The sequence below is a fragment of the Panulirus ornatus genome, chromosome 68 (genome assembly GCF_036320965.1).
Source record: "Panulirus ornatus isolate Po-2019 chromosome 68, ASM3632096v1, whole genome shotgun sequence".
In the NCBI taxonomy this organism is placed as follows: Eukaryota; Metazoa; Arthropoda; class Malacostraca; order Decapoda; family Palinuridae; genus Panulirus; species Panulirus ornatus.
This window is the reverse complement of record NC_092291.1, coordinates 17,671,726-17,698,487: the sequence shown is the minus strand read 5'-3', so window position 1 is coordinate 17,698,487 and position 26,762 is coordinate 17,671,726. Positions and strand designations below refer to the sequence as shown.

Below are 26,762 nucleotides of genomic sequence, written 5' to 3'. Positions count from 1 at the left end.
ACATCTTCCATGGTTCCGTGTCCTGCCATGTCCTCTTCCAGGTATCTAAAACACCTCACTCCTGACAAATCTTCTCATGCCCCAGCTAAATTCTTTTTTCAAGGCTACAGTCACAGCAAAATACAACACTAAGGCTGAACCTTAATGGAAATATAATGGTTTGATAATGAAAGGGAGAAAGATAAGGAGAGGAATTTATGAATTCCAGAAGTGAAATAACTGTCAGTTAAAAAGTGCCAGGTCATTGTTACTGGGAAAGACATATAAGGGTAGAGGTTCCTAAACTCTGAGTTGTTGGGAAAGAAACTTATAAAATAGCTCACCCTCAATTTGCAAAGTCACACAGTAATCATGTGATGCAGTAGCTTCCCTCAGGAGCAAAACCAAAGTGAGCCAACATTGCAGAACAAAGCAAGTGAGTGAAGTTTTACGGTCAGTCAAGCAGTGTTGATAAGTTTAACTACTTTCAACTAAACTCTCTCTACAGGGGATGCAGAGCCTAGAATCAACCCACATGTGAGAGCATTGAAAGGATCCACTGGTCTGCTACTGGTTACATTCCTTTGCATTATCTTCGGTTTTATTTTTAATCTACAATACAGTTATGGATGAAAAGTAATATAACAACAACAACAACAACAACAACAATAATAATAATAATAATAATAATAATAATAATAATAATAAAATAATCTTTTTATTCATTTTTATTATACATAAACACTTTCCTGCATCAGTGAGGTAATACCAAGAAACAGACAAAGAATATATATATATATATATACATAAACGCCCATATATGCACATACATATCAATATATATATATATATATATATATATATATATATATATATATATATATATATATATATCTTTCTTTCTTTTCTTTCAAACTATTCGCCATTTCCCGCCTCAGCGAGGTAGTGTTAAGAACAGAGGACTGGGCCTCTGAGGAAACATCCTCACCCGGCCCCCTTCTCTATTCCTTCCTTTGGAAGATTAAAAAAAATAGACATATACATATATACACATGTAAACATTCATACTTGCTTTCCTTCATAATAATAACAACAATATTACTACTAATAATAATAATATTAATAATAACTAATAATCTATACAAAAAAAAACCTTCTTGAGGGATTTCGCAGCAGCTGTGTGTGTCAGGAAGGGAATATTCAGACCTCTCTGACCAGTAGTTACACTATACATGAATAATTTATTCTCAAGACATGCACAAACAGAAAGAAAAGATGACTGTTATAGCCCCTCATTTTCTGAGTTAAATACAAAATATACCCTGAACTATTCAGAACAGTACAACAAAAACCAAAATTCATACATATTTCACTATTATACAACAATAAGCACAAAAAATGTATCTTTATTACTGATAGCTTTAATTCTTAATCAAATTTAGAATATCTTTTAAATACATCTCTGATGGTATGACAAAGCATTCTTGATACTGCCATATTTTTTCTTGTGCAGCATTTTCTTTCTCGGTCAAATGGTACATGTTAATATGCATTTCGCCTTCATTTATTTCAGTGCTTATAGTTACTATAAGTACATCTTTCCTCTGATCAAGCTCTTTAATTATCAGGAAGAACTTTATAGGGGTTAAGAATACCCTTAGGATCCATAAGTGCCTTGATTTGCTTCATAAGACCTATGGCACCTAATGACTTTGAATAATGTATACAATTCCGCTTCTTAAAACCAAGCCCATGTTCTGCACTTATGCTGCCATTTACTTTTGCTGTCCATTCATATATAGTAGGTTCAATGCAATTTAAGAGATCCTGCAAACAAAAAATACATATTCTTGGCTCAATGCAATTTAAGAGATCCTATGAACAACAAATAAACAAAAACATTCTTGGCTCAATGTGATTTCAAAGGTCCTGTAAAATAAAATATAAGCTGTTGTTCATGATTTAAAAAACAACACATTATACTAAAATAAAAATGATTCGAGGTCCCCACAGATTTTGCTAAGCAGAAACAGTGTGAGCTAGATATACATGTATGTGCTCACAGGCTGAAATCTAAGACAGTAAGGATAATCTTCAGAACATCTCATTACAGTAACCTATTAATTCTTTATTCAGATTCCTGAAAAAATCAGTATTTTACTGTTTTTGCTTGCATCAAAATACTGAACACAATTTTGTGGCAACAGGAGAAATAGAATAAACTGTGAAACAAGACCTGTGTTCTATGAAGTAGCCAATTGTAAAATAGCACACTGGGTGTGGTGGCAAATTAACAACGGCACCCAACAGGTCTTCAAAATATCTGGACTGTGGGACCCTGCACTGGTTGTGAGCAGGTATGATATATATCACTGTACTAAGTTATGGCTTAGCTTCAACATATTATAGAACAATGACTTCAAGAAACCCTTATATATGTATCAAGGCCAAGTTATGCAGTGGTTTAATCAGTGATAGCTGGCATACTTGAAAATGAGGTGAAATGACTGAATTAAGCCTTCTTTGCAGTGACCCAGCATGGAAGGTAGGATGTGAGTTAGCATAATTTTTCTAACCACATAAAGTAAGCCTTTGCTTACTTTATATGATGATGACTCACTATAGGAAAAAAATCACTGGCAGTGGTGGAGGTCAATACACTGGAGTGTCGTCAGGATCTTTCATTAACATGTCTTATGTCTAATCCAGCCTAGCTAGTCACTTAAGAGAACCTGTATCCTCTGCCTACCAAACTCACACATTACACCACAGTATATGTAAAATTAAATCCATAATATTCTCATATATCAAGTTCTAAAGTTAGAGATGTGGCAAATAAGATTTTTCATATAACCGTATTCCTTGTACACCTGGACACAATAATGAGACATACCTTCTCAAATTCCTTGCTAGTGATATTCAGATGAAGGTTTCCATCTCCAATGTGGCCATAACCACAGCAGCGAATAATACTGGATCCCAGGTGTTCCCTCATATCTTCTACCATCTTATAGAAATGAGGTAATGGTAGTGAAATATCATACCTGTCAAAAAGTCATGCATCAAAAATTGAAATTCAATGGACTTCAGAAAACAAAATTTTTCCACCAATATGGGGTGGATCAAGTGCATATAAGATGAAAATAGGGAAAATCATTGACATAAAGTTAACTATGTAGTTAACCTTCAACATATCAAATTGTTCTGCCTGTGAGCAGCTACATGAAAAAGAAAGCTATACTCAAATGAAAATAGTTTTATTCATACCTTTTTTCCACTAACAATAAAAATTTATAATTCACAGTTTGTCTTAGGTTCAATAATATAATTCATTTTGTGAATCTTTACAATGTTAAGTTCCATATGATTGAATTTCCAGGTTATTTTTCAGGATAATGAATCTTTCAGAAAAGATGTCTCTTTTCTTTCTCTCAAACACTGATATCTTAAGGATATGCTGTACTTTCAACTTTAACAGTAATATTTATTTTATCCATTTATAAACATTAAAGTTGAAAGTACAGTATATCCTAAAGACATCTTTTCTGAAAGATTCATTATCCTGAAAAATAACCTGGCAATTCAATCATATGGAACTTAACACTGTAAAGATTCACAAAATTAATTATATTGAATTATATTATTGAATTATACTATTATTATATCACTGAATTATATTATTATTAAAGTTAAAACTTTCAACTTTAACAGTAATACTCAAATAAAAACCTAAAGTATACAAATTACATACAATTAATCACCGAAGTTTTAATCTTTACCAAAATTATCTAAAAATACATGACATACCACTGAAAACTGATTATCAGATGTAGTAAATACGGTCAAACTACCATTTTAAAAGGAGGAATGCGGGAAACGGCAAACAAGTATAATGAATATAAATGAATAAGTAAACACATGCCCTGGTTCAATCCATTGACGGCACATCGACCCCGGTATAATACATCGTTCCAATTCACTCCATTCCTTGCATGTCTTTCACCCTCCTGTATGTCCAGGCCCTGATCGCTCAAAACCTTTTTCACTCCATCCTTCCACCTCCAATTTGGCCTCCTACTTCTCCTCATTTCCTCTACCTCTGACACATATATCCTCTCTGTCAATCTTTCCTCACTCATTCTCTCCATGTGACCAAACCATTTCAATACACCTCTTATGCTCTTTATTTTACCACACATTTCTCTTACCCTTTCATTACTTACTCGATCAAACCACCTCACACCACATATTGTCCTCAAATATTTAATTTCCAAAACATCCACCCTCCTCCGCACAACCCTATCTATAGCCCATGCCTTGCAACCATATAACATTGTTGGAACCACTATTCCTTCAAACATATCCATTTTTGCTCTCTGAGATAACATTCTTGCCTTCCACACGTTCTTCAATGTTTCCAGAACCTTCTATTATTATCATACTTGATCACCATTTGTCCCATGTCAGCGAGGTAGCACCAGGAAACAGATGAAGAATGGTCCATCCACTCATATACATATATATGCATAAATGCCCGTACATGCACAAAAAACATATCAACACATACACATATACATACTCATTTTTTTTTTTTTTTCAAACTATTCGCCATTTCCCGCGTTAGCGAGGTAGCGTTAAGAACAGAGGACTGGGCCTTTTTTGGAATATCCTCACCTGGCCCCCTCTGTTCCTTCTTTTGGAAAATTAAAAAAAAACGAGAGGGGAGGATTTCCAGCCCCCCGCTCCCTCCCCTTTTAGTCGCCTTCTACGACACGCAGGGAATACGTGGGAAGTATTCTTAATCCCCTATCCCCAGGGATAATACATACTCATACACACACATATACATGTATACATGTACATATTCATACTTGCTTGCCTTCTTCCTTACCTGGCGCTAACCCCTCCCACAGGAAACAGCATCGCTACTCCCTGCTTCAGTGAGGTAGCTCCAGGAAAACAGACAAAAAAGGCCACATTCGTTCACACTCAGCCTCTAGCTATCATATGTAATGCATCAAAGCCATAGCTCCCTATTCATAGCCAGACCTTCCCATGGTTTATTCGCATGCCCTGTATATTCAGGCCCTGATTACTCAAAATCTTTTTCACCCCATCCTTCCACCTCCAATTTGGTCTACCTCTTCTTGTTCCCTCCACCTCTGACACATATATCCTTTTTGTCACCCTTTCATCACTCATTCTCTCCATATGTCCAGACCATTTCAACACACCCTTTTCTGCTCTTTCAACTAAATAAACAGGTAGTGATGAAGTGAGAAGGTGATGGAGTGAGTATTTTGAAGATTTGTTAAATGTTTTGATGATAGAGTGGCAGATGTACGGTGTTTTGGTCGGGGCAGTGTGCAAAGTGAAAGGGTCAGGGAGAATGGTTTGGTTAAGACAGAAGAGGTAGTGAAAGCATTGCAGAAGATGAAATCTGGCAAGGTGGCAGGTTTGGATGGTATTGCAGTAGAATTTATTAAGAATGCGGGTTACTGTGTAGTTGATTGGTTGGTAAGGATATTCAATGTATGTATGGATCATGGTGATGTGCCTGAAGACTGGAGGAATGCATGCATAGTGCCACTGTACAAAGCAAAGGGGCATAAGTTTGTTGAGTATTTCTGGGAAATTGTATGGGAGGGTATTGATTGAGAAGGTGAAGGCATGAACAGAGCATCAAATTGGGGAAGAGCAGTGTGGTTTCAGAAGTGGTAGAGGATGTGTGGATCAGGTGTATGCTTTGAAGAATGTGTGTGAGAAATACTTAGAAAAAGAGATGGATTTGCATGTAGCATTTATGGATCTGAAGAAGGCATATGATAGGGTTGACAGAGATGCTCTGTGGAAGGTCTCAAGGGTATATGGTATGGGTGGTAAGCTATTTAAAGCAATGGAAAGTTTTACTAAGGATGTAAGGCATGTGTCCACGTAAGAAGAGAGGAGAGTGATTGGTTCCCAGTGAAGGTTGGTCTGCGGCAAGCGTGTGTGATGTCCCCATGCTTGTTTAATTTGTTTATGGATGGGGCGGTGAGGGAGGTAATTGCAAGAGTTTGGAGATTGGGGCAAGTATGCAGTCTGTTGGGGATGACAGGGCCTAGGGAAGTGAGGCAGTTGTTGTTTGCTGATGATACAGCTCTGGTGGCTGATTCGAGTGAGAAACTGCAGAAGTTGGTGACTGAGTTTGGAAAAGTGTGTTAAAGGAGAAAGTCAAGAGTAAATGTGAATAAGAGCAAGGTTATTAGGGTCATTAGGGATGAGGGGCAAGTTAGTTGGGATGTGAGTTTAAATGGAGAAAAATTGGAGGAGGTGAAGTGTTTTAGATACCTGGGAGTGGCCTCATCAGTGAATGGAACCATGGAAGTGGAAGTAATAGATTGGGGGAGGGGGGCGAAGGTTCTGAGAGCAATAAAGAATGTGTGAAAAGAGAGAACGTTATCTCAAAGAGCAAATGGGTATGTTTGAAGGAATAGTAGTTCCAACAATATCATATGGTTGCAAGGCATCGGCTATGGATAGAATTGTAAGGAGGGTGGATGTGTTGGAAATGAAATGTTTGAGGACAATGTCTGGTGTGAGGTGGTTTGATCAAGTAAGTAATGAAAGGGTAATAGAAATGTGTGTTAATAAATGGAGTGTGGCTAAAAAATCTGAAGAAGGCGTGCTAAAATGGTTAGGACAAATGGAGAGAATGAGTGAGGAACAACTGACAAAGAAGAATACATATGTCAGAAGCGAGGGAACAACGGGAACAAGAACAAATTGGAGATTTTGAGAGATCAGGGCCTGAACATGCAGAAGGGTGAAAGGCATGCATGGGATAGAGTGTATTGGAACAATAATTATACAGAGTTGACATGCTGTTAATGAACTGAACCAGGGCATGTGAAGCAACCAAGGTAAACCACAGAAAGGTATGTGGGGATCTGGTTGTTGATAAGGAGCTGTTGTTTTCGTGCACTACACATGACAGCTAGAGAATGGATGCAAACAGATGCAGCCTTTCTATGTCAGTTCCTGGTACTACCTCACTTGCACAGGAAACAGCAATAAAGTATGAAGAAAATAATAATGTACCAGATTCCATTTCTAAAACTCACAAACAGCATGCAACAACAACACAGGATCCTCTACATCAGTGCATCTGATTAACTAGCCCACATTAAGGAAAACATGCAAGTTAGGTTAGATGGAAATGTAAACTTTCTGCTTGCCTCTGCATTGAAAGAAAATAGGTTCTTTTTCTAAAAAATTCTATTCTGAGAAAAGACGGTAAAACATGATCTTATGCTCGAAAATCATGTCCTTCGGACTTCAATTATATTCAAAGTTACAAAGCCAAGGTGTAATGGTACTAACATTACAGAAAATATCCAAAATCTTTAATTAGTATTCTGGAAACTACATAAATATGCATAATGCTGCTAAAGCTCATTAACTTATGGCATCACATAAGCTTGGGTACTGTTCCAGTTAACAAGAGAAGTGCTTGTCGAGAAATGAACTTAAAGAGCTGGTAGGAAGGGGAGGGAGGGAAAGTGCATCCAACATTTGCCTCGTTTTGGCTCAGAAAAGTTTTCCTTAAAAGTAAATTTACAGTAAGACAACTTTACTAATACCTCAGGCAATTTACAAGCAAACACATACACTGCAACTGACTTGTATGTATAACCATCACAAATTAGCGCCTCAGCAATTCTTTCTCTAATGCTCCATATATGCAACATTCGGGAAGGTTCAGTAACTACTGTGCCATCTGAGACCCTTCCAGATTCTACTGTATCTTCAAGAAAGGTGCTTAACTTTTCCTCATCATGAGCTCCATTAGATCCTGAAAGACATTTGCAAATAAGTTTCAAAATCATCAGTACTCCCAAAAATATTTGTCTTATACCCCTTAGCTTCTTCCTTCATATAATGCATCTATTGATGATGAATGTAACTATGATTGACAAATTTATCTCATAACTGGAAAAGGTAAAAGTTTTCGTATACTTCAAAATTGGAACCAGGTAACAGTTTTTGTAAATTTCAAGATTAATCTACCATCAACAAAATCCAATCCCAATACATGGGATAGAGCACATACACATGTGTTAACATTTAAGAGAATTATTTTTGCAAAACTGGGATCCCTAACTTTAACCCACCCTAGCTGGTAAAGGGAAAGGATAATTCCTAGTTGCAGCCTAGTTGCTGCATTCTGAAAATAACACAGATTTTGAAGATTAAAAACTTTTTACTCTCCAGGGTAATGTCAACAAGTATGAAATATTCCTTGGAGAATACTGGGAGATGGTTTTCAACTACCCCTACACATCAGTGAGGAATCTCAGTTTCACTCACAGTACAAGAAGTGACTCACAAACTGCCATGACCAATTGCTTTAATGGCTCAGTCAATACTCAGCTAATCACCACTCACCACCATTCAATGGCAATATCTAGCCATGCAGCCAGACATACCTAAGTTAATCCAAAAATTGTGGAACCAATCCATGGTGGCTACAAACATGGCTCCTGCAGGAAATAAAGCATTTATACAGGTGGAAACCTTTACTCCCACAGCCTTACAATTTCACTGCACAGGGCAGCAAAACTGAACTTTCCCAGAACATGCTCTAGATGACATCACGACAGCAATTGCTGAGACAGTGAGGCAGTCACAGCATCTGCATAATCCCAAGCTTCTTCCTTGGAAAAATGGCGATCAAGTATAACAAAATATACAAATAATAAATCTTATCTTTCATACATACTTGCCATTTCCCACATTAGCAAGGTAGCATTCAATAACAGATGACTGAACCTTAAGAGGAAAAACTCCTCACTTGGCCCCATATCTGTTCCTTCTTTAGGAAAAGTAAAGCTGAAGGGAGGATTTCCAGCCCCCTACTCCCACACCTTTTAGTCGCCTTCTATGACATGCAGTTAGAGACTGAGCATGAACAAATGTGGCCCTTTTTTGTCTGTTTTCCTGGTGCTACCTTGCAGATGCAGGGGATGAAGATGCTGTTTCCTGTGGGGAAGGGAGGTGCCGGGAATGGATGATGGCCAGCAAGTATGAATATGTCTGAGTATGTTTAAGTATGTATATGTGTATATGTTGCTATGTATTTCATTATTATATATCTATTTATTTATCATAATACTTTGTTGCTGTCTCCTGTGTTAGTGAGGTAGCACAAGGAAACAGATGAAAGAATGGCCCAACCCACCCACATACACACGTATATACATAAATACGTGTATGTATATATGTGTGTATATGAGTGGATGGGTCATTCTTCATCTGTTTCATCTGGCAACGGGAATGGATGAAAGCAGCAAGTATCAATATGTATATGTCTGTATATGTATATGTATGTATACGCTAAAATGTGTATGTATGTATATGTGCATTAATGTATATATATATATATATGTGTGTGTATATGAATGGCTGGGCCATTCTTCATCTGTTTCCTTGCACTACCTCGCTGATATGGGAAACAGAGATTAGGTATAATAAAAATGAAATATAATAATATTTTATTTATTTATTTTGCTTTGTCGCTGTCTCCCGCGTTTGCGAGGTAGCGCAAGGAAACAGACGAAAGAAATGGCCCATCCCACCCCCATACACATGTATATACATACACGTCCACACACGCAAATATACACACCCATACATCTCAATGTACACATATATATACACACACAGATACAAACATATGCACACATGCACACAATTCACACTGTCTGCCTTTATTCATTCCCATCGCCACCTCGCCACACATGGAATAATATCCCCCTCCCCCCTCATTTGTGCGAGGTAGCGCTAGGAAAAGACAACAAAGGCCCCATTCGTTCACACTCAGTCTCTAGCTGTCATGCAATAATGCCCGAAACCACAGCTCCCTTTCCACATCCAGGCCCCACACAACTTTCCATGGTTTACCCCAGATGCATCACATGCCCTGATTCAATCCACTGACAGCACGTCGACCCCGGTATACCACATCGATCCAGTTCACTCTATTCCTTGCCCGCCTTTCACCCTCCTGCATGTTCAGGCCCCGATCACTCAAAATCTTTTTCACTCCATCTTTCCACCACCAATTTGGTCTCCCACTTCTCGTTCCCTCCACCTCCGACACATATATCCTCTTGGTCAATCTTTCCTCACTCATTCTCTCCATGTGCCCAAACCATTTCAAAACACCCTCTTCTGCTCTCTCAACCATGCTCTTTTTATTTCCACACATCTCTCTTACCCTTACATTACTTACTCAATCAAACCACCTCACACCACATACTGTCATCAAACATCTCATTTCCAGCACATCCACCCTCCTGCGCACAACTCTATTCATAGCCCACGCCTCGCAACCATACAACATTGTTGGAACCACTATTCCTTCAAACATACCCATTTTCGCTTTCCGAGATAATGTTCTCGACTTCCACACATTCTTCAAGGCTCCCAGGATTTTTGGCCCCTCCCCCCCCTATGATTCACTTCCGCTTCCATGGTTCCATCCACTGCCAGATCCACTCCCAGATATCTAAAACACTTTACTTCCTCCAGTTTTTCTCCATTCAAACTTACCTCCCAATTGACTTGACCCTCAACCCTACTGTACCTAATAACCTTGCTCTTATTCACATTTACTCTTAACTTTCTTCTTTCACACACTTTACCAAACTCAGTCACCAGCTTCTGCAGTTTCTCACATGAATCAGCCACCAGCGCTGTATCACTTGATAATAACCATGAGGAAAATGAAACAATAATTCCCTAAATACACTTTTGTGTAAAGATCACATCATCATGGGAGGTACAAGAATGAGATAGAAAACTTAGGACAATCAGTTTATATACAAAGAAGAGGCAGAGCTAAGATATTGTTGATAAATAAAAGTCGTAGGAGCTGACTAAAAGGGGTAGGAGCGGGGGCTGGAAATCCTCTCTGCCTTGTTCCTTAAGAACAGCTGAGTCAGGCTATGAACCCTGTTACTTTGAGATTTCTTCATATACCTTCATGTAATATTCCTTTCAAAACAGACAAAAACTTTGGAAATTTTTTTCCCTTGTGAGATATAAAGATTCTGCCTACCACACATTACCACAACGAACTGACATTTCTACGGTACATTTTAAATTACACATCAGTCATCACATGCACTCACTGGCTGAGAAGAAATGCATGCAACTTTCCTTTCCCAATAAGGAACACTGCTTCCCAAAAAAGGAATTCTTCCTTCATAGCTACAGGCATGTTGAGTCCTGAAGTATAGTTCGCCATTAATAATTCAATTAAGTAATCATTCTTACAGAGAATACCGGTGATGAGGGATTAAGGTAGGTGGAGGTGGAATGGGATGAGGGTGAAGTGACTAGTTAGTAAAGCCCTCCTAAGTAAGTTTATTCATTTCAGTTGATATTTATGTTCACTGATGTGTCTAGTCATTACATTACCTATTTCAAAATGTTCAAGTCAAGCCAATCTCACTTTTATGGGACATTAAGAACATGAGAACATGGTCCTCCTTAAAAGGTGACCATCAGTGGCTGGAATATGAAGAGTTTAATGTTATTATGCTTTGATAGGACTATGAAAGACATTATAATTGAAAAACCTTAATTTAAATGTTCCATTATCAATTGAAAAGTATATAAGAAAAAAAATGTATTTTCTTCAAAAATGTCATTACTGTGAAAACTTAATCATTCTACAAATTTCTACCCAAATTCTCTGATGTCACCACTGCAAAACATTGTGATCACAAAATGTTAGTTGTGAAACGTCACTCTGTTAGTTGTGACGTTGTAAGCATCACCTGTATTATGATGCAAGTAGTACCATTGCTAGACAATTTGTTTCTATAGAAAATCTTCACATTCCCTCCCAAAAACTTCTAAAGCAGAACAAACCTGATGTCTCAATTAACATATAAAATGGATGTGCATCTATAGGGGCTTTCAGTTTCAAGTTTTCTTCTACACATTCCATGGAAACTTGATCGATGAATTCACATGAGCTTAGGATTTCACCTAGTTTATTCTTCGCATCTTTGTAGGTGTCAAGAACATCATCAAAGGTCTGAAGTCCTAAAAATACTAGATTTACTGCTTGTGGTCTTGGAGGGCAATTAATGGCAACCTGAAAAGAGGTAAGTAAACATAAACTAACAGAAATTCTCTCCTGGTAAAAAATTGGATACAATCTGTACGTAATATGCTATATCACATTAAACTGACCTCATTTCAAAATGTTGCTCATCTAAATCCTCATTATATTGTTCTTGGACACTTTCATCCCTTGGTCTTAGACAAAATTTTGAATATCACTCTGTATAAACAAGATAGTAAGACTTACACTCTCATAGCACCCTGAGAAGGTATATACCTGTATATACATACCTATACGTTTCAATGTATATATACATACACACACGCACACACACAGACATATACAAATACACACATGTTCATATTCATACTTGCTGCTTTCATCCATTCCCGTTGCCAACCCACCACACATGAAACAGCACCCCCCCCTCCGCGTGCATGCGAGGTAGCACTAGGAAAGACAACAAAGGCCACATTCATTCACATCCAGTCTCTAGCTAACATGTGTAATGCACTGAAACCAAGGCTCCCCTTTCCACATTCAGGCCCCACAAAACTTTCTATGGTTTACCCCAGATGCTCCACATGCCCTAGTTCAATCCACTGATATCACATCAACCCCAGTACACCACATCATTCCAATTCACTCTATTCCTTGCACACCTTTCACTCTCCTGCATGTTCAGGCCCCGATCGCTCAAAATTGTTTTCACTCCATCCTTCCACCTCCAATTTGGTCTCCCAATACTCCTCATTCCCTCCACATCTGACACATACATCCTCTCTGTCAACCTTTCTTCACTCATTCTTTCCATGTGACCAAACCATTTCAATACACCCTCTTCTGCTCTCTCAATCAAACTTTTTTTTACTACACATCCCTCTTACCCTTTCATTACTTACTCGATCAAACCACCTCACACCACATATTGTCTCAAACATCTCATTTCCAACACATTCACCTTCTTCTGCACAACCTTATCTATTACCCATGCCTCGCAACCATATAAAATTGTTTGAACCACTGTTCCTTCAAACATACCCATTTTTGCTCTCCGAGATAATGTTCTCGCCTTCCACACATTCTTCAACACTCCCACAACCTTCGCCCCCTCCCTCATCATGTGACTCACTTCCTCTTCCATGGTTCCATCCGCTGCTAAATCCACTCCCAGATATCTAAAACACTTCACTTCCAGCTTTTCTCCATTCAAACTTACTTCCTAATTATCTTGTCCCTCAACCCTACTGAACCTATTAACCTTGCTCTTATCACATTCGCTATCAGCTTTCTTCTTTCACACACTTTACCAAACTCAGTAACCAGCTTCTGCAGTTTCTCACCCGAAACAGCCACCAGCGCTGTATCATCAACGAACAACAACTGACTCACTTCCCAAGCCCTCTCATCCACAACAGACTGCATACTTGCCCCTTTCTCCAAAACTCTTGCATTCACCTCCGTAACATCCCCATTCATAAACAAATTAAACAACCATGGAGACATCGCGCACCCCAGCCGCAAACCGACATTTGCTGGGAACCAATTACTTTCTTCTCTTCCTACTCATACATATGCCTTACATTCTCGATAAAAACATTTTACTGCTTCTAGCAACTTAAATCCCCCACCATACACTCTTAATACCTTCCACAAAGCATCTCTATCAACCCTATCATATGCCATCTCCAGATCCATAAATGCTACATACAAATTCATCTGTGTTTCTAAGTATTTCTCACATACATTCTTCAAAGCAAACACCTGATCCATACATCCTCTATCACTTCTGAAACCATACTGCTCTTCCCCAATCTGATGCTCTGTACATGCCATTTCATGTGTGGCGGGGTAGGCGACAGGAATGGATGAAGGCAGCAAGTATGAACATGTACATGTGTATATATGTATATGTCTGTGTATGTATATGTATGTATACATTGAAATGTATATGTATGAAAATGTGTAACTGAAAGGAGTGGAAAATATATTCACGGGTTTTTCCAATTTAAAACAATTTTGGAACTAATTACCTGAAACCTACAACACTACTGTTGCTTCAACAATGACTGTGAAAGGCTGGGAAACTGTAGACACTCTGAGGATGACGACAAAGTATGTTTCACATTTGTAAGGCATGTCACTATTTCAAAACAGCTGAAAGAGTGCATGCAGCTGTTGTGAATTTTAAGAACTGAAGTGGAAAGCAGAGACTGTACAGAAACTAAGGAAAGCAAGTGGAATGCAGAGACTGTACAACAAGAGTATGGAAAAAAGAAATAAAAAATGGACATGTAAATAAATAATGAATATATCAAAGAGATGTGAATATCAGCAGTTAAAAAGGGGGACTTAAAAACGGAGAAATGAAAGAGGGGAACAGACACAAGAAGGAATCTGTGGAAGTGCCAAAATCATGGCATTTAGAAAAAGATCTTGCTTTTAACCATGCGCAGATGTGTGAATGAAACTTTTCACTATAAATAAATCTAAAGTTTGTCCCTCTTTCCTAACTTTGCTAACAATGTCACTTATTATACAAAAATACTGAAATTAAGTATCCCTAAAATCTTAATGAAACATCTACAGATTTACCAAGATATGACGTTAGTACCTTTGTTATAATTCCTAATGTCCCTTCTGAGCCAATGAAGAGATGCTTGAGGTCATAGCCTGTATTGTCTTTCTTCATTGCTGACATACAGTCAATTATTTCTCCTGATGCCAAAACTGCCTCAACTCCAAGGACAGATCCATGAGACTGCCATAACGAACAAGACGTAGTCCACCTGGAAATGCCATGGGAATTCTAACTTGGATAATTTCTTCTCTTATTATTATCATCCACTTATATTGAATTTCCAAATAGTGCAAGACCTTAGGAAGCACCAATGTCCTGACTTACATGTGTTAAAGTGGTGAACTTTTTTAGGATTGGTGATCTTGCTTTATCTCACTTATATCTTTTCCTTACACATATCATTTATCTATCTGTTTTTAGCCCTCTGGCTCACACTTTTTTAACTAAACATTCTTATATTACACTTTTCTTGTTCAAGGGCTGGCCTCAATGATGACATGTATGACAAGGGCCTATGGGGAAGGGAGTCTCCTGATATTAAAGAGGTTATTTTCAGAGACTGGATAGTATATATCCAAGACACAGTGCTCAGATTCCCTATGTCAAGCTTCAAATACTATTACCTCATCATAAAGAATATCAAGCCTAACCTAAGCAAGCTATCGAAATCAATGGCTGAGGGATGATTTCCAAGTGACTGCAAGAGAGCATATATCATACCTATTCTTAAGGAGGGAATCATAAAAAATACAAAAACTAGTGTGTCTTCTATTCTCTAAGGTTAGCTTATTGTGATTCTACTTAAATCTAAACGAATAGTTATGATGAAAATTACACCCTGATATGACTGTGTGTGTGTGTGTGTGTGTGTGTGTGTGTATGTGTGTGGTTGTATGGGTAAGGCACCATGGCATGACGGACTGACTTGTCTGGCACTGCCTGGGTGAGTCTGAGAGGGCCTATGTTTGCATTTGAAACACAAACCATGAAGAGATTAACTTTGAAGCCATGAGACACCACAAAAGAAGCTGCACAAACTGATTCACACATTTACACAGTGTCCTCATCTAGTGCAGATGTAAAAATCTCATATACAGAAAAACTTTATCTCATACACATGAAAACTTAATCTTGTATGCATGAAAAACTTTATCATCTAACATCTGCTGGACAAAGGCAGCGACACAGAAATATCTGTCTGTCAAAAGAGCATTTCTCCTAGATATAGAAAAATTACTGACACCACATTAATGTTCAAACCCACTGTATTTCCGTAAATATCAGCAACAGTAAGTTCTATCCTACGGTAAAGGTGCAAACAAAAAACAAAAAACTGCATAAACTGATCACCAAACCAAAATATGATTCATTTTAAGATCAAGTCAGTTCGATTCATTCACATGGGGTTGACCGACTCTAATATAAGTTTGGTTAAAGTCTTTTGCTTAGCAAGAGCTTCCACTGACTAATTCAAAATAAAACTTGGAAAGGTGTTCTTTTTGAGCCTTAACATAAAAACACTTCATGAGCCACGATGCATTCTCTCATCAAACTAGTAAACCTCTTACATTATTTTACATTGTTTACAATTATCTGCCTTCTGATGGGTTGTTAGTTCATCTTTCACTCCTTTGCTTGATGAATGTTTTTCCTACATCTTGCTGGAATAAAATGCCATAACTACAGGATGTAGGATATATCTAAAAATAAAGTCAACCCATGTGATACATGTGATTCCTGTCTGGTGGGAAGCAACTAAACTTGTAAGAGGAAACAGTAAACAATGTCACAAAATGTTGGCACTAGGTAAAAACATGCCAGGTAAAACTAATTGGATACTAGTTATTTCAACATGCATATTTACTGGGAGTTAATGGAAATTCTGAGCATAAGAGTCTTCTAGTTATATGAATGCTAAGCAACAAAGCTATCCCAATGCAAACAAATAAGAATTACAACTCAACAATACACAGGCAAGTATTGCAAAAAAAAAAGTAAAAATAAATATATATATATATATATATATATATATATATTCTTTTGTCTGTTTCCTTGTGCTACCTCGCTAATGCGGGAGACAGCAACAAAGCAAAATAAATAAATAAATAAATATATATTTGACAACTGCATTATTCCTGATACATGAAAGATTTGTCGACACAGCATATACCTAAAGGTACTATATACATGTATTCATATGATCAAAATACATGATTAACAAGTAATAACTTTACAATGGAAAATGAATAACCACAATGATAACATCAATCACAAAATAATACTAAAAGTGCAATAAGTATACAATGGTAATAAGTATGAGCTCCACAAACAAGCTGTGCCAATGATGAAAAATACTGAGGAATGAGCATATCAAATGGAATATGTGATCATATAGGGCTATACAAAACAAGTGAGTTAATGAAACCAAAATATTTTTTATACCTAATTCGTTTTCCTGCTTCAGCAAGGAAATATCAGTAAGATGAACTAATTATGTTTTCATTCATTGAAAGAAAGATGCAATAACCCTATCAAAATATACTTTGCAAATGCTACTAGTACCAGAAACATTTAATGACATTTATTGTGGGTAAATTTATGTAAATTATTTACAGTACCCAAAAAAATGGCTACACTACCAGCATTAGTAGAGATATTGCCACCAATATGGCAACTGCCTTTTGCTCCAAGATCCAATGGTATCATCAACCCAAATTCTGCTACATGTTGATCTAAAGCTTCTAAGATACAGCCAGCTTGACAGGTGACTACCCCAGACCAAGTGTCTACATTTTCAACTTCCTTCATGAGGGCAGTTGAGATAATGATCTCATCAAATACTGGCACACTTCCTCCAACCAAACCTGTATTCCCACCTGATGGTAAAACAAAAAGAACACTAATCAGATACTGATTCATGCTGTTTTACTCTAAACTAATCTGTGTGTCTGAATAACTATAGAATACTCATAATTACCTTACTAATTGATAATACTTTTTATTCAATTGTGCAAGAAAAAGTCCTTACACCAAAAAATGTATGCAGCTTGGAAAAATAAACTTGTTTAAAAATGTTGGTAATGTTGTTTGTGTGTAAATGATATGTAAATACATAATAATGCTTACATTACACAAAAAATACATAAATATGCATGTAAATTATACATATGGGAAGTGTTATGTAAGAGAACCTTAAAGCATGTAATGAGTTTACATCTATGGAGAATGAAACTACAAATGGAAAAATTCCAAAATCATCATGTACTTACAAAAACTTGGGGCATCCATGCTGCTAGCAAGGGGACCACCCGCATCATATCAGCACCCTGCCAAACCAACTAAGAGCAAAGTAGACTAATTTCTTGGGTTCATAGGGACCTCTTTTTAATGGAGCACATTTTCTTGAGGAATGTTAGTGAAGCAAAAATCCTATCAAAAAGGGCCATTACAACAAGGTACCTATGGAGACGTGTTCCTGATCCTGTACAATAGCTTCCTTTGGTAACCATCATGGCTCTTCTGGTGTCATTTTGGTGTTTTATACATAAAACAAAGATTCTGTTAATATAAATACAATATGAAACTAAATTTAATCAACATTCACAAGTTTATCAGAGATATTCTGAGAAGTATTTTTTCTTCTACCTTGGAGAGCACAACTTCAGGTGAATTACACATTACATTACACAGGACAATTTAACTCAGTCCAATTCTATATGACAAAAAGTGCCTCTAAAAACAATGCTATAGAGTTGCCCTGTGCTAGCGGTCTGTTAAGGGGAGGCTCTAAATGCTAAAAGGTGGGACAAGTTCACCAGTTATGGAGACATTTTTGCCACAACCATTACCCTGAGGGTGTTCCTTAAAGGAGCAGGCATCAGATTATACATACATAATTGCCGTTTCCTGTGTCAGCGAGGTAGTGCCAGGAAACAGACAAAGAATGGCCCATCCACTCATACATACATACACACACACACACACACACACACACACACACATATATTTTTTTTTCATACTATTTGCCATTTCCTGCCTCAGCGAGGTAGCGTTAAGAACAGAGGACTGGGCCTCTGAGGGAATATCCTCACCCGGCCCTCTTCTCTGTAACTTCCTTTGTGGAAAAAAAAAAAAAAAAAAAGAGAGGAAGATTTCCAGCCCCCCACTCCCTTCTCTTTTAGTCGCCTTCTACGACACGCAGGGAATACGTGGGAAGTATTCTTTCTCCCCTATCCCCAGGGATAGCATATATATTTTTTTTTTTGCTTTGTCGCTGTCTCCCGCGTTTGCGAGGTAGCGCTAGGAAACAGACGAAAGAAATGGCCCAACCCACCCCCATACACATGTATATACATACGTCCACACACGCAAATATACATACCTACACAGCTTTCCATGGTTTACCCCAGACGCTTCACATGCCCTGATTCAATCCATTGACAGCACGTTGACCCCGGTATACCACGTCGATCCAATTCACTCTATTCCTTGCCCGCCTTTCACCCTCCTGCATGTTCAGGCCTCAATCACTCAAAATCTTTTTCACTCCATCTTTCCACCTCCAATTTGGTCTCCCACTTCTCGTTCCCTCCACCTCCGACACATATATCCTCTTGGTCAGTCTTTCCTCACTCATTCTCTCCATGTGCCCAAACCATTTCAAAACACCCTCTTCTGCTCTCTCAACCACACTCTTTTTATTTCCACACATCTCTCTTACCCTTACATTACTTACTCGATCAAACCACCTCACACCACATATTGTCCTCAAACATCTCATTTCCAGCACATCCACCCTCCTGCGCACCACTCTATCCATAGCCCACGCCTCGCAACCATACAACATTGTTGGAACCACTATTCCTTCAAACATACCCATATATATATATAGGGGAGAAAGAATACTTCCCACGTATTCCCTGCGTGTTGTAGAAGGCAACTAAAAGGGGAGGGAACGGGGGGCTGGAAATCCTCCCCTCTCGTTTTTTTTAATTTTCCAAAAGAGGGAACGGAGAAGGGGGCCAGGTGAGGATATTCCCTCAAAGGACCAGTCCTCTGTTCTTAGCGCTACCTCGCTAACACAGGAAATGGCGAATAGTTTGAAAAGAAATATATATATAATATATATACATATATATTATATATATATATATATATATATATATATATATATATATATATATATATATATATATATATATATATTTTAATTTTCCAAAAGAAGGAACAGAGAAGAGGGCCAGGTGAGGATATTCCCTCAAAGGCCCTGTCCTCTGTTCTTAACGCTACCTCGCTATCGCGGGAAATGGCGAATAGTATGACAACATGACATGACAATATATATATATATACACACACACATAAATGCCACATACGCACTTATACATACGTATACACATCAACATATACATACACATACGCAGACATTACACACATACGCATGTATGTATTCGTACTTGCTTGCCTTCATCCATTCCTGTCGCTACCCCCCCATAGGAAAACAGCATCGCTATCAGATATACTGAACCAGGGCATGTGAAGTGTCTGGGGGTAAACCATGGAAAGTTTTGTGGGGTCTGGATGTGGAAAGGGAGTTGTGGTTTCAGTGTATTACACATGACAGATAGAGACAGAGTGTGAATGAATGTGGCCTTTTTTGTCATTTCCTAGCACTACCTCGCGGGGGGAATGCTATTTTATGTTTGACGATGGGAATGGATGAGGGCAGCAAGTATGAATATGTACATGTGTATATATGTATATGTCTGTGCATGTATATGTATGTATACACTGAAATGTATAGGTATGTATATGTGCGCATGTGGGCTTTCATGTACATACATGAGTCTGTGGGTGGGTTGGGCCATTCTTTTGTCTGTTTCCTTGCGCTACCTGGCTAACGCGGGAGATGGTGATTAAGTCTAACAAATAAAAATATATTTAGAGAGAGAGAGAGAGAGAGAGAGAGAGAGAGAGAGAGAGAGAGAGAGAGAGTGCTGGAACTGGAAGATATAAGCAGCTTAGGAAAAAAAATAACCAGCTTAAAAAACGTATATATCAGAATATATATCAAACAAGACTAGTTAACTTCCATCTGTTTACCAAAAGAGTGAGTGGATGTCTGGGAACATATTAGGGATTGGGGATATGGTTTGCCAGCAAAATGCTGTCATTTCAAAATTCTTCAAAAATCTTGAGAGGGTTATTCAGTCCTGACAGCCTCACTTAAGGACCTTGGTATAACTCTTGGAGTAATCATCCATAAAAAAAGACATGATACAATATGTTATCATTACTCTAACAAATTGTTAAAGATGTACGGAATAAAAATTCCAATAAATTTTACAATAAATTAATATCAAAACACTTTTCATGATGACTTACCTTGCGGGCATACTGCCAAATTATGTTGATTACAATATGCTAAGATCTTGGAAACTTCCTCAGTTGTCTTGGGCTTAAGAAGGACTGAGGATGCTCCTCGGACCATACCTAACCAGTCAGTATTATGGCCTTCAAGTTCTGCTTCCCCAACAATGATTCGATGTGGATCAAGGAGATCAGTGAAGAAATTAACATCAGTTGCACTTATCTGGCTGAAGTGACCTCTCTCAACATTATATCTTGAAAAAACATAACACAAGTCAAAATTTCATGTACCTCTTTTATAAACACACGAAAAAACTGAAAATATAAAGTCAGCAAAAAGCTGTGTGCCTGAACAGCTGTCACTTCTTTGAGTCAGATTCAAAAGTGTGTACCATCAGTATTAAAGACTGTATGTTTTCAAGACTGAAAACCATTTATCCACTGAATGCACAGCCTTATGAGCATCTGGGGGTTACAACATTTCATCCCCAAATGAGATGCACCCATGAGGATTCACTTCTTTCAGTTATAAAACATATGAGGCCCTTAGCTGCATGCTTTCAGGCTCAATGGTCACACAGAAACCTATCCAGGCCTATGACATCATGGCATGGAGGTGAGGTGGTGGTAAGCAACCCTTCACCCTTAATCATTGATAGGCTACCAGTGTATGGTCTCACACCTGTTATTGTCCAGAATCAAGAAATGGATTTTTGATAATGAAAGAGAAGAAGGCAAGGTAAAGAAAAAAGGGTATCTACAAGGCTCTGTCTACAGTAAAGAAACCATGTTTCATCCTTCTAAGGATACATTTCTCATCTACACACAGAACTCTCTGAGCATACAAGAGCATATGTACATATATAAAAAAGGTGGAACCTGAAGAAAAGCCAATAAAATATCAAAGAACGGATCTACCTTAATGAAAACTGACCCTAACTCCAGACCATCACCTTTGGAGGGTAGCATATTCAAAGCTACACAAGGACAGTCAACCAGATCAATACAGTAGTATCAAAGAAGTACTGAGAAACAAGGTTATCTGTTAAATTGAAAGACCCATTTTGATGACCTCATCCACCAAAAGGTACCCTAAGAAAGCTAAACCAATGAGAGAATGATAAAGAAGGTCAATGTAAAAGTCACTGTAATTAACATTAACATAAAATCCAGACTGACAAAGACAAGCAAAGTTCCTGATCAAACCAAAAATGTGTTTTACCAAGGAGCCTGGAAAAGCACACACGAACTCGCATAATTTCTTTTAAAAACATGGCAATCCTCAAGTGTCCTGACTGGACATAAAGGATGATCTTCCTTAAAAGAATTCATCCAGGACCATCAAAAAAGATATATTCCCAACTCTAACAGCTTCATTTTCAGTACAAATCTTTGGGTTTAAATAACTTTTATCATATGATTATTTTCACACTTGTGGATTCTCATCCCTAAACACAGCCTCAACTTTATAAACTCTTTCTTTATGATAAAAAAGCTAAAAGGAACACAGTTTAAAAGCTTAGATAAGAATCTTGACAGCATCCATTTAGACTAACAAGAGGAACCTACATGTTTCTTTAGAAAAAAGAATTTTAACAATCTATTCCACAAAGAGCTAGAAAGTGAATGTAAAGAACCACAGCCAAATGCACCTGTAAAACACTGTACGAGGCAAAGTGTCACTGACTTCATATTTCTTCTCGTGAGAATAGAAAAAAATATAAATATCCTAGTAACACACATTCAGTTTTACCAGATTCTTATCTCCCATAAAAGGCTTGGAAAGGCTACCATACAGTCTGGTACTGTGTCGGAGTGGAAGAGCAAGGATCTAGTAAAAGATAATCTGCTGGGTAAACTTCACACTTTCCTTTAAACATGACTGAAAAATCTGAAATGTGCTAAAATTTGAAGCTAGATCCCTCTTTGATGATGATAACTTTCAAGGGACCTGGTAAATTTACAACAAACTTCTTTAGGAAGGTTGCTTTACCAATTCTGGTTTCTAGTTACTAAAAATTGAAAACAAGTCAATTTGAGAATTACCTTCCTGAGGATCTTATCAAAAGAAAAAAGTATCTTAAGGTCATGGCAGTGACTCTTACCAATTCTGAACATCAAAAAACAAAAGTTGATACAGGTATTGACCACCAAGGTTAAAGTGATCCAGCTGAGGTTTCACTCCAATTCACAGGATCCACTTGAAAGCAGCTGATCCTACTAATATTTCATTCAACAATGTCCTTGACCTTGAAAGGGTGTCAGTAGGAACCATATGTTTTCTAATGGTTGAAGGAGAGTGAATCCCCATAGATACACCTTAATTTAGGATGTAAAACTGTTTTAATTCTCCAATGAGCAAATGCTCTCTTAGGGTGCTTTTAGGGTTCAGTCCATACATGAGAAAAGTAAATTGTGGAAAAAGTCTATTAGCTCCATTCATTCAACATCATTCTCCATTCTCTTTTGATTTTGCCTAACATCATTACGGCCCTTACTGTAAGCTGAAATGTACTTATGTTTTGCAGTAAGAATTCTCCTCATTACAAAGACCACATTCCATGCAGTTAGCAGTATGTGTCATTAACCATGGAACATGCAAGAGACAGAGGATTCCTTGAGACAAATTAATGATTCATGACAAATAATGATTCATAGCATCAAGAGTGACTCCTTAAAGCTTATTTGATACAACAGCTCTCTCTTCTGATATATAAAAGTGAATACAAAAGGTAATGAAATTTCTATAATTAATCTATTCACTATACTTTACATCACATGGCAACTACTCATCTAAGGCCACATGAATTACAAATCATAAGAATACTGTTCTATCAGTAATGCCAATTAATGAAAAAGAAACTATACATTCTCCTCACCTTAATGATGTAAGCTCACACCTAGGAAAGTAGTGGAAAGGAGAGGTGTGCAAATGATGCTGACTGCAGTTTGCAAACCTCAAAACTAATGAGGAAGACACTCGTTTTAAATTTGAGAACCATGGTGTTATCATCTTTTTGCCTCTTGCTGCGAACATCCTCTCTGTAAAAATGTATGATTATCTTGTGCTGCAAGTTCAATCACAAATCATGTTCAAGAGATAAGCTTCATGAAATAAATCTTCATGCTGCCTTGCACCAAGTATGGTATCTATCTTAACTTTTATCTACAGTCAAACAAGGTGGATCAATACGTACAAACACACCTTTTGTGGAATTGGTGTTGCTAGTCAGCAAATGACAGGGATTTTATTCCTAGTTAAACCTGCTGCCTTGTTATCCTCAGTTTCTTCTGTTGAAGACTCTAGTCACAGATAAAAGTCCTCATCAAAGATAAGCCATAAACAGAATATAAAATTGGCTAAAGAGTACAAAGTACATTGGTAAAATAATCGACAACTTCTGGAAGAAGTGGAAAACCTGCCTGATTAATTATGATCAAGGGAGTTTCATTTGATGAATCAAATAATTAAGCTTTTGCAGAAATAAAAACTTTTATTACTTTAAACATAAAAGTTTTTTGATGGTGAAAGAGTCATGGTTGTTTCATTGGTCATGAATGAAATTCACTAAAACAATTAATCAGATACACATGCAAAGGTCTCAAAGGGTAACAATAATAGTAATAATGCATAAATCATCATTATGTACATATTTTGGTTGCTGGTGCAAGTTAGGTGAGGTTTTCATAGGTTTTGCTGATATCTAGAAATCTTTCCCTTACTTTTACCTCACACTTTTCAAATCATCATAGCTTCCCATTATCAGTCAATTATCAAAGCCAAAGCATAATGCTCTAAATCATGTGCCCTTGTCTAATTCATTTCAACGAGGCATATGGAATTCACTGTTTTACCTTTCTTTGCAATCCATAATATATTTCTATGGTAACTTTTGTTATGTTTTCAGATATATTCATACATGAAATCTTATCCTGCTGCTAGATTGCCTTTTACCAAAATATTATACAGATCTCAAGGCCCAATTGGAAATATGTCTGGACTTAATGGTAACTCCTTTTTCTAAAACAAAATTCATTCCAGATTTTTTGGTTTTTTACTACTTGCTTTACTTTCATGATTTTATCAGGTGGTTGGTTATAGTTTCAATATTTTACTATTTGCTTTACTTTCATTATTTTATCAGGTGGTTATAATGTTTCAATATAAATGCAATTTTTTGTGAATTCTGTCTTTACACATTAAAAAAATACATAAATAGCGAATACAGTCATCAGTCATAGGGGATGGATTGTCCAGGGGGAACAAGGGGGGGGGGGGGGGGGGAATGGCGCCATTTATCATGTCTCATACCTTACTATCATGTCTCATACCTTACGAAGATATTGAGCACAGGCTCTACGTTTCTACAATCAAGTCTCAATATTGCAGAGTTCCAAGATATCCTGGTATTGATGCTCAAAAAATCATAAAGCATTAACTCTATGCTCTATTACTTGTTCAGGTGGGTCTTAAGTCAGTCCAAGAACTGAGCCTCGGTAATGATCTTGGTACATTAATTCCACATTTTCGCTACACTACCAATAAAGATGTTTCCTCAAGAGATGCCTATTCCGTTGATAATAAAATCATTTCATATCATGACCTCGATTTTCCCCTCTCCCTCTCCATACAAAGTGACTGTAGTTCTAAGTACTGCGAATATCCTTATCATATGTAATCTCTTCATGTCATGACGGCTTCACTCACATTACATAGTCGGTAAAAATACTGTCTCTGAGATCCACCTGTTTGCTATAGATATTTGAGGGGATATGTGAAGGTTAGACATCTTAAACTATCGGAAAAAAAACAATTTCTACCATACCAACACGAACATAAAATCGCTGGCTGTCCGAGAAAGTACTAATACCACATGTTCTGTATGCAAGCACTAATACTTTCAATTTCTTTGGTCTTTTCTATCATGCGACTACCTCGTCTCTGTATATCCGTATGATACCATACGGAATTACCTTGAAAATGCGATCTCACCCAAGAAACAAAGACAAGACAACAATGAAAAATAATGTTATTCATTCATGTTACTGCCTTGAGTCATCGCCTTTCCAAGAAATATATCACATTTCTAACCTCTACAACACATTCTGTCGCAGAACGCTCACTGACAAACAAGATAATATTCCATCTACCTATATAGGTTGATATTAGTGACTGCTGTCGCCAGGACTTTGCACCTTTCCTCTCTCTCAGCCTTTACAACGTAGTTGAGAAAACTAAATTCAGCGCCGAAGGTCTGCCAATAAGATGGCAACATTAACAAACTTTATCTTCGTCACACCGTCTGCAATCAAGGTCACCGTGTCCGTATACCGTTCCCAAATTCTGAAGATGGTTCCCTGTGCAATGTTAAATATTTTAGCATAAACTACTCAGCTATGATCTTATGCGGATGGTCTTCTTTCATATATACTCACGGCTGTAATTCTTGAGGACTTCTGGTCAATGTACGTGCAATATGAAGCCAGTGCCACAATAAGGGAATTCGGATGATAAATTCTTATCAAAAAGTGTTAAACAATCCCATACAATCTTCTATACAACATTCTCCATCATATATTGGATACAGGAGGAACTTTTATGAAGATCACCCGAACGTGTACCTTTGGCGGCGAGCAGGTGAGATATACTAGAAATTACATCATATCCGTATCTAAAACCTATGTATTTGAGCATTCTCAGTGTATGTATCACAG

At 37.5% G+C, this 26,762-nt stretch overlaps 1 protein-coding gene across 1 annotated transcript; it reads right to left on the bottom strand.

The window, feature by feature from the left end:
- Positions 1-678: 678 nt before the first annotated feature.
- D2hgdh (D-2-hydroxyglutaric acid dehydrogenase) lies at positions 679-26,679 on the bottom strand. The gene is given in 10 exon segments (XM_071659754.1): positions 679-1,806; positions 2,873-3,023; positions 7,630-7,813; positions 11,899-12,127; positions 14,712-14,857; positions 14,860-14,886; positions 17,318-17,554; positions 21,063-21,301; positions 23,927-24,089; positions 26,658-26,679. Coding segments are annotated over 9 exon segments (1,581 nt in total). The 5' UTR covers positions 24,085-24,089; positions 26,658-26,679; the 3' UTR covers positions 679-1,596.
- Between the last annotated feature and the right edge of the window lie 83 nt (positions 26,680-26,762).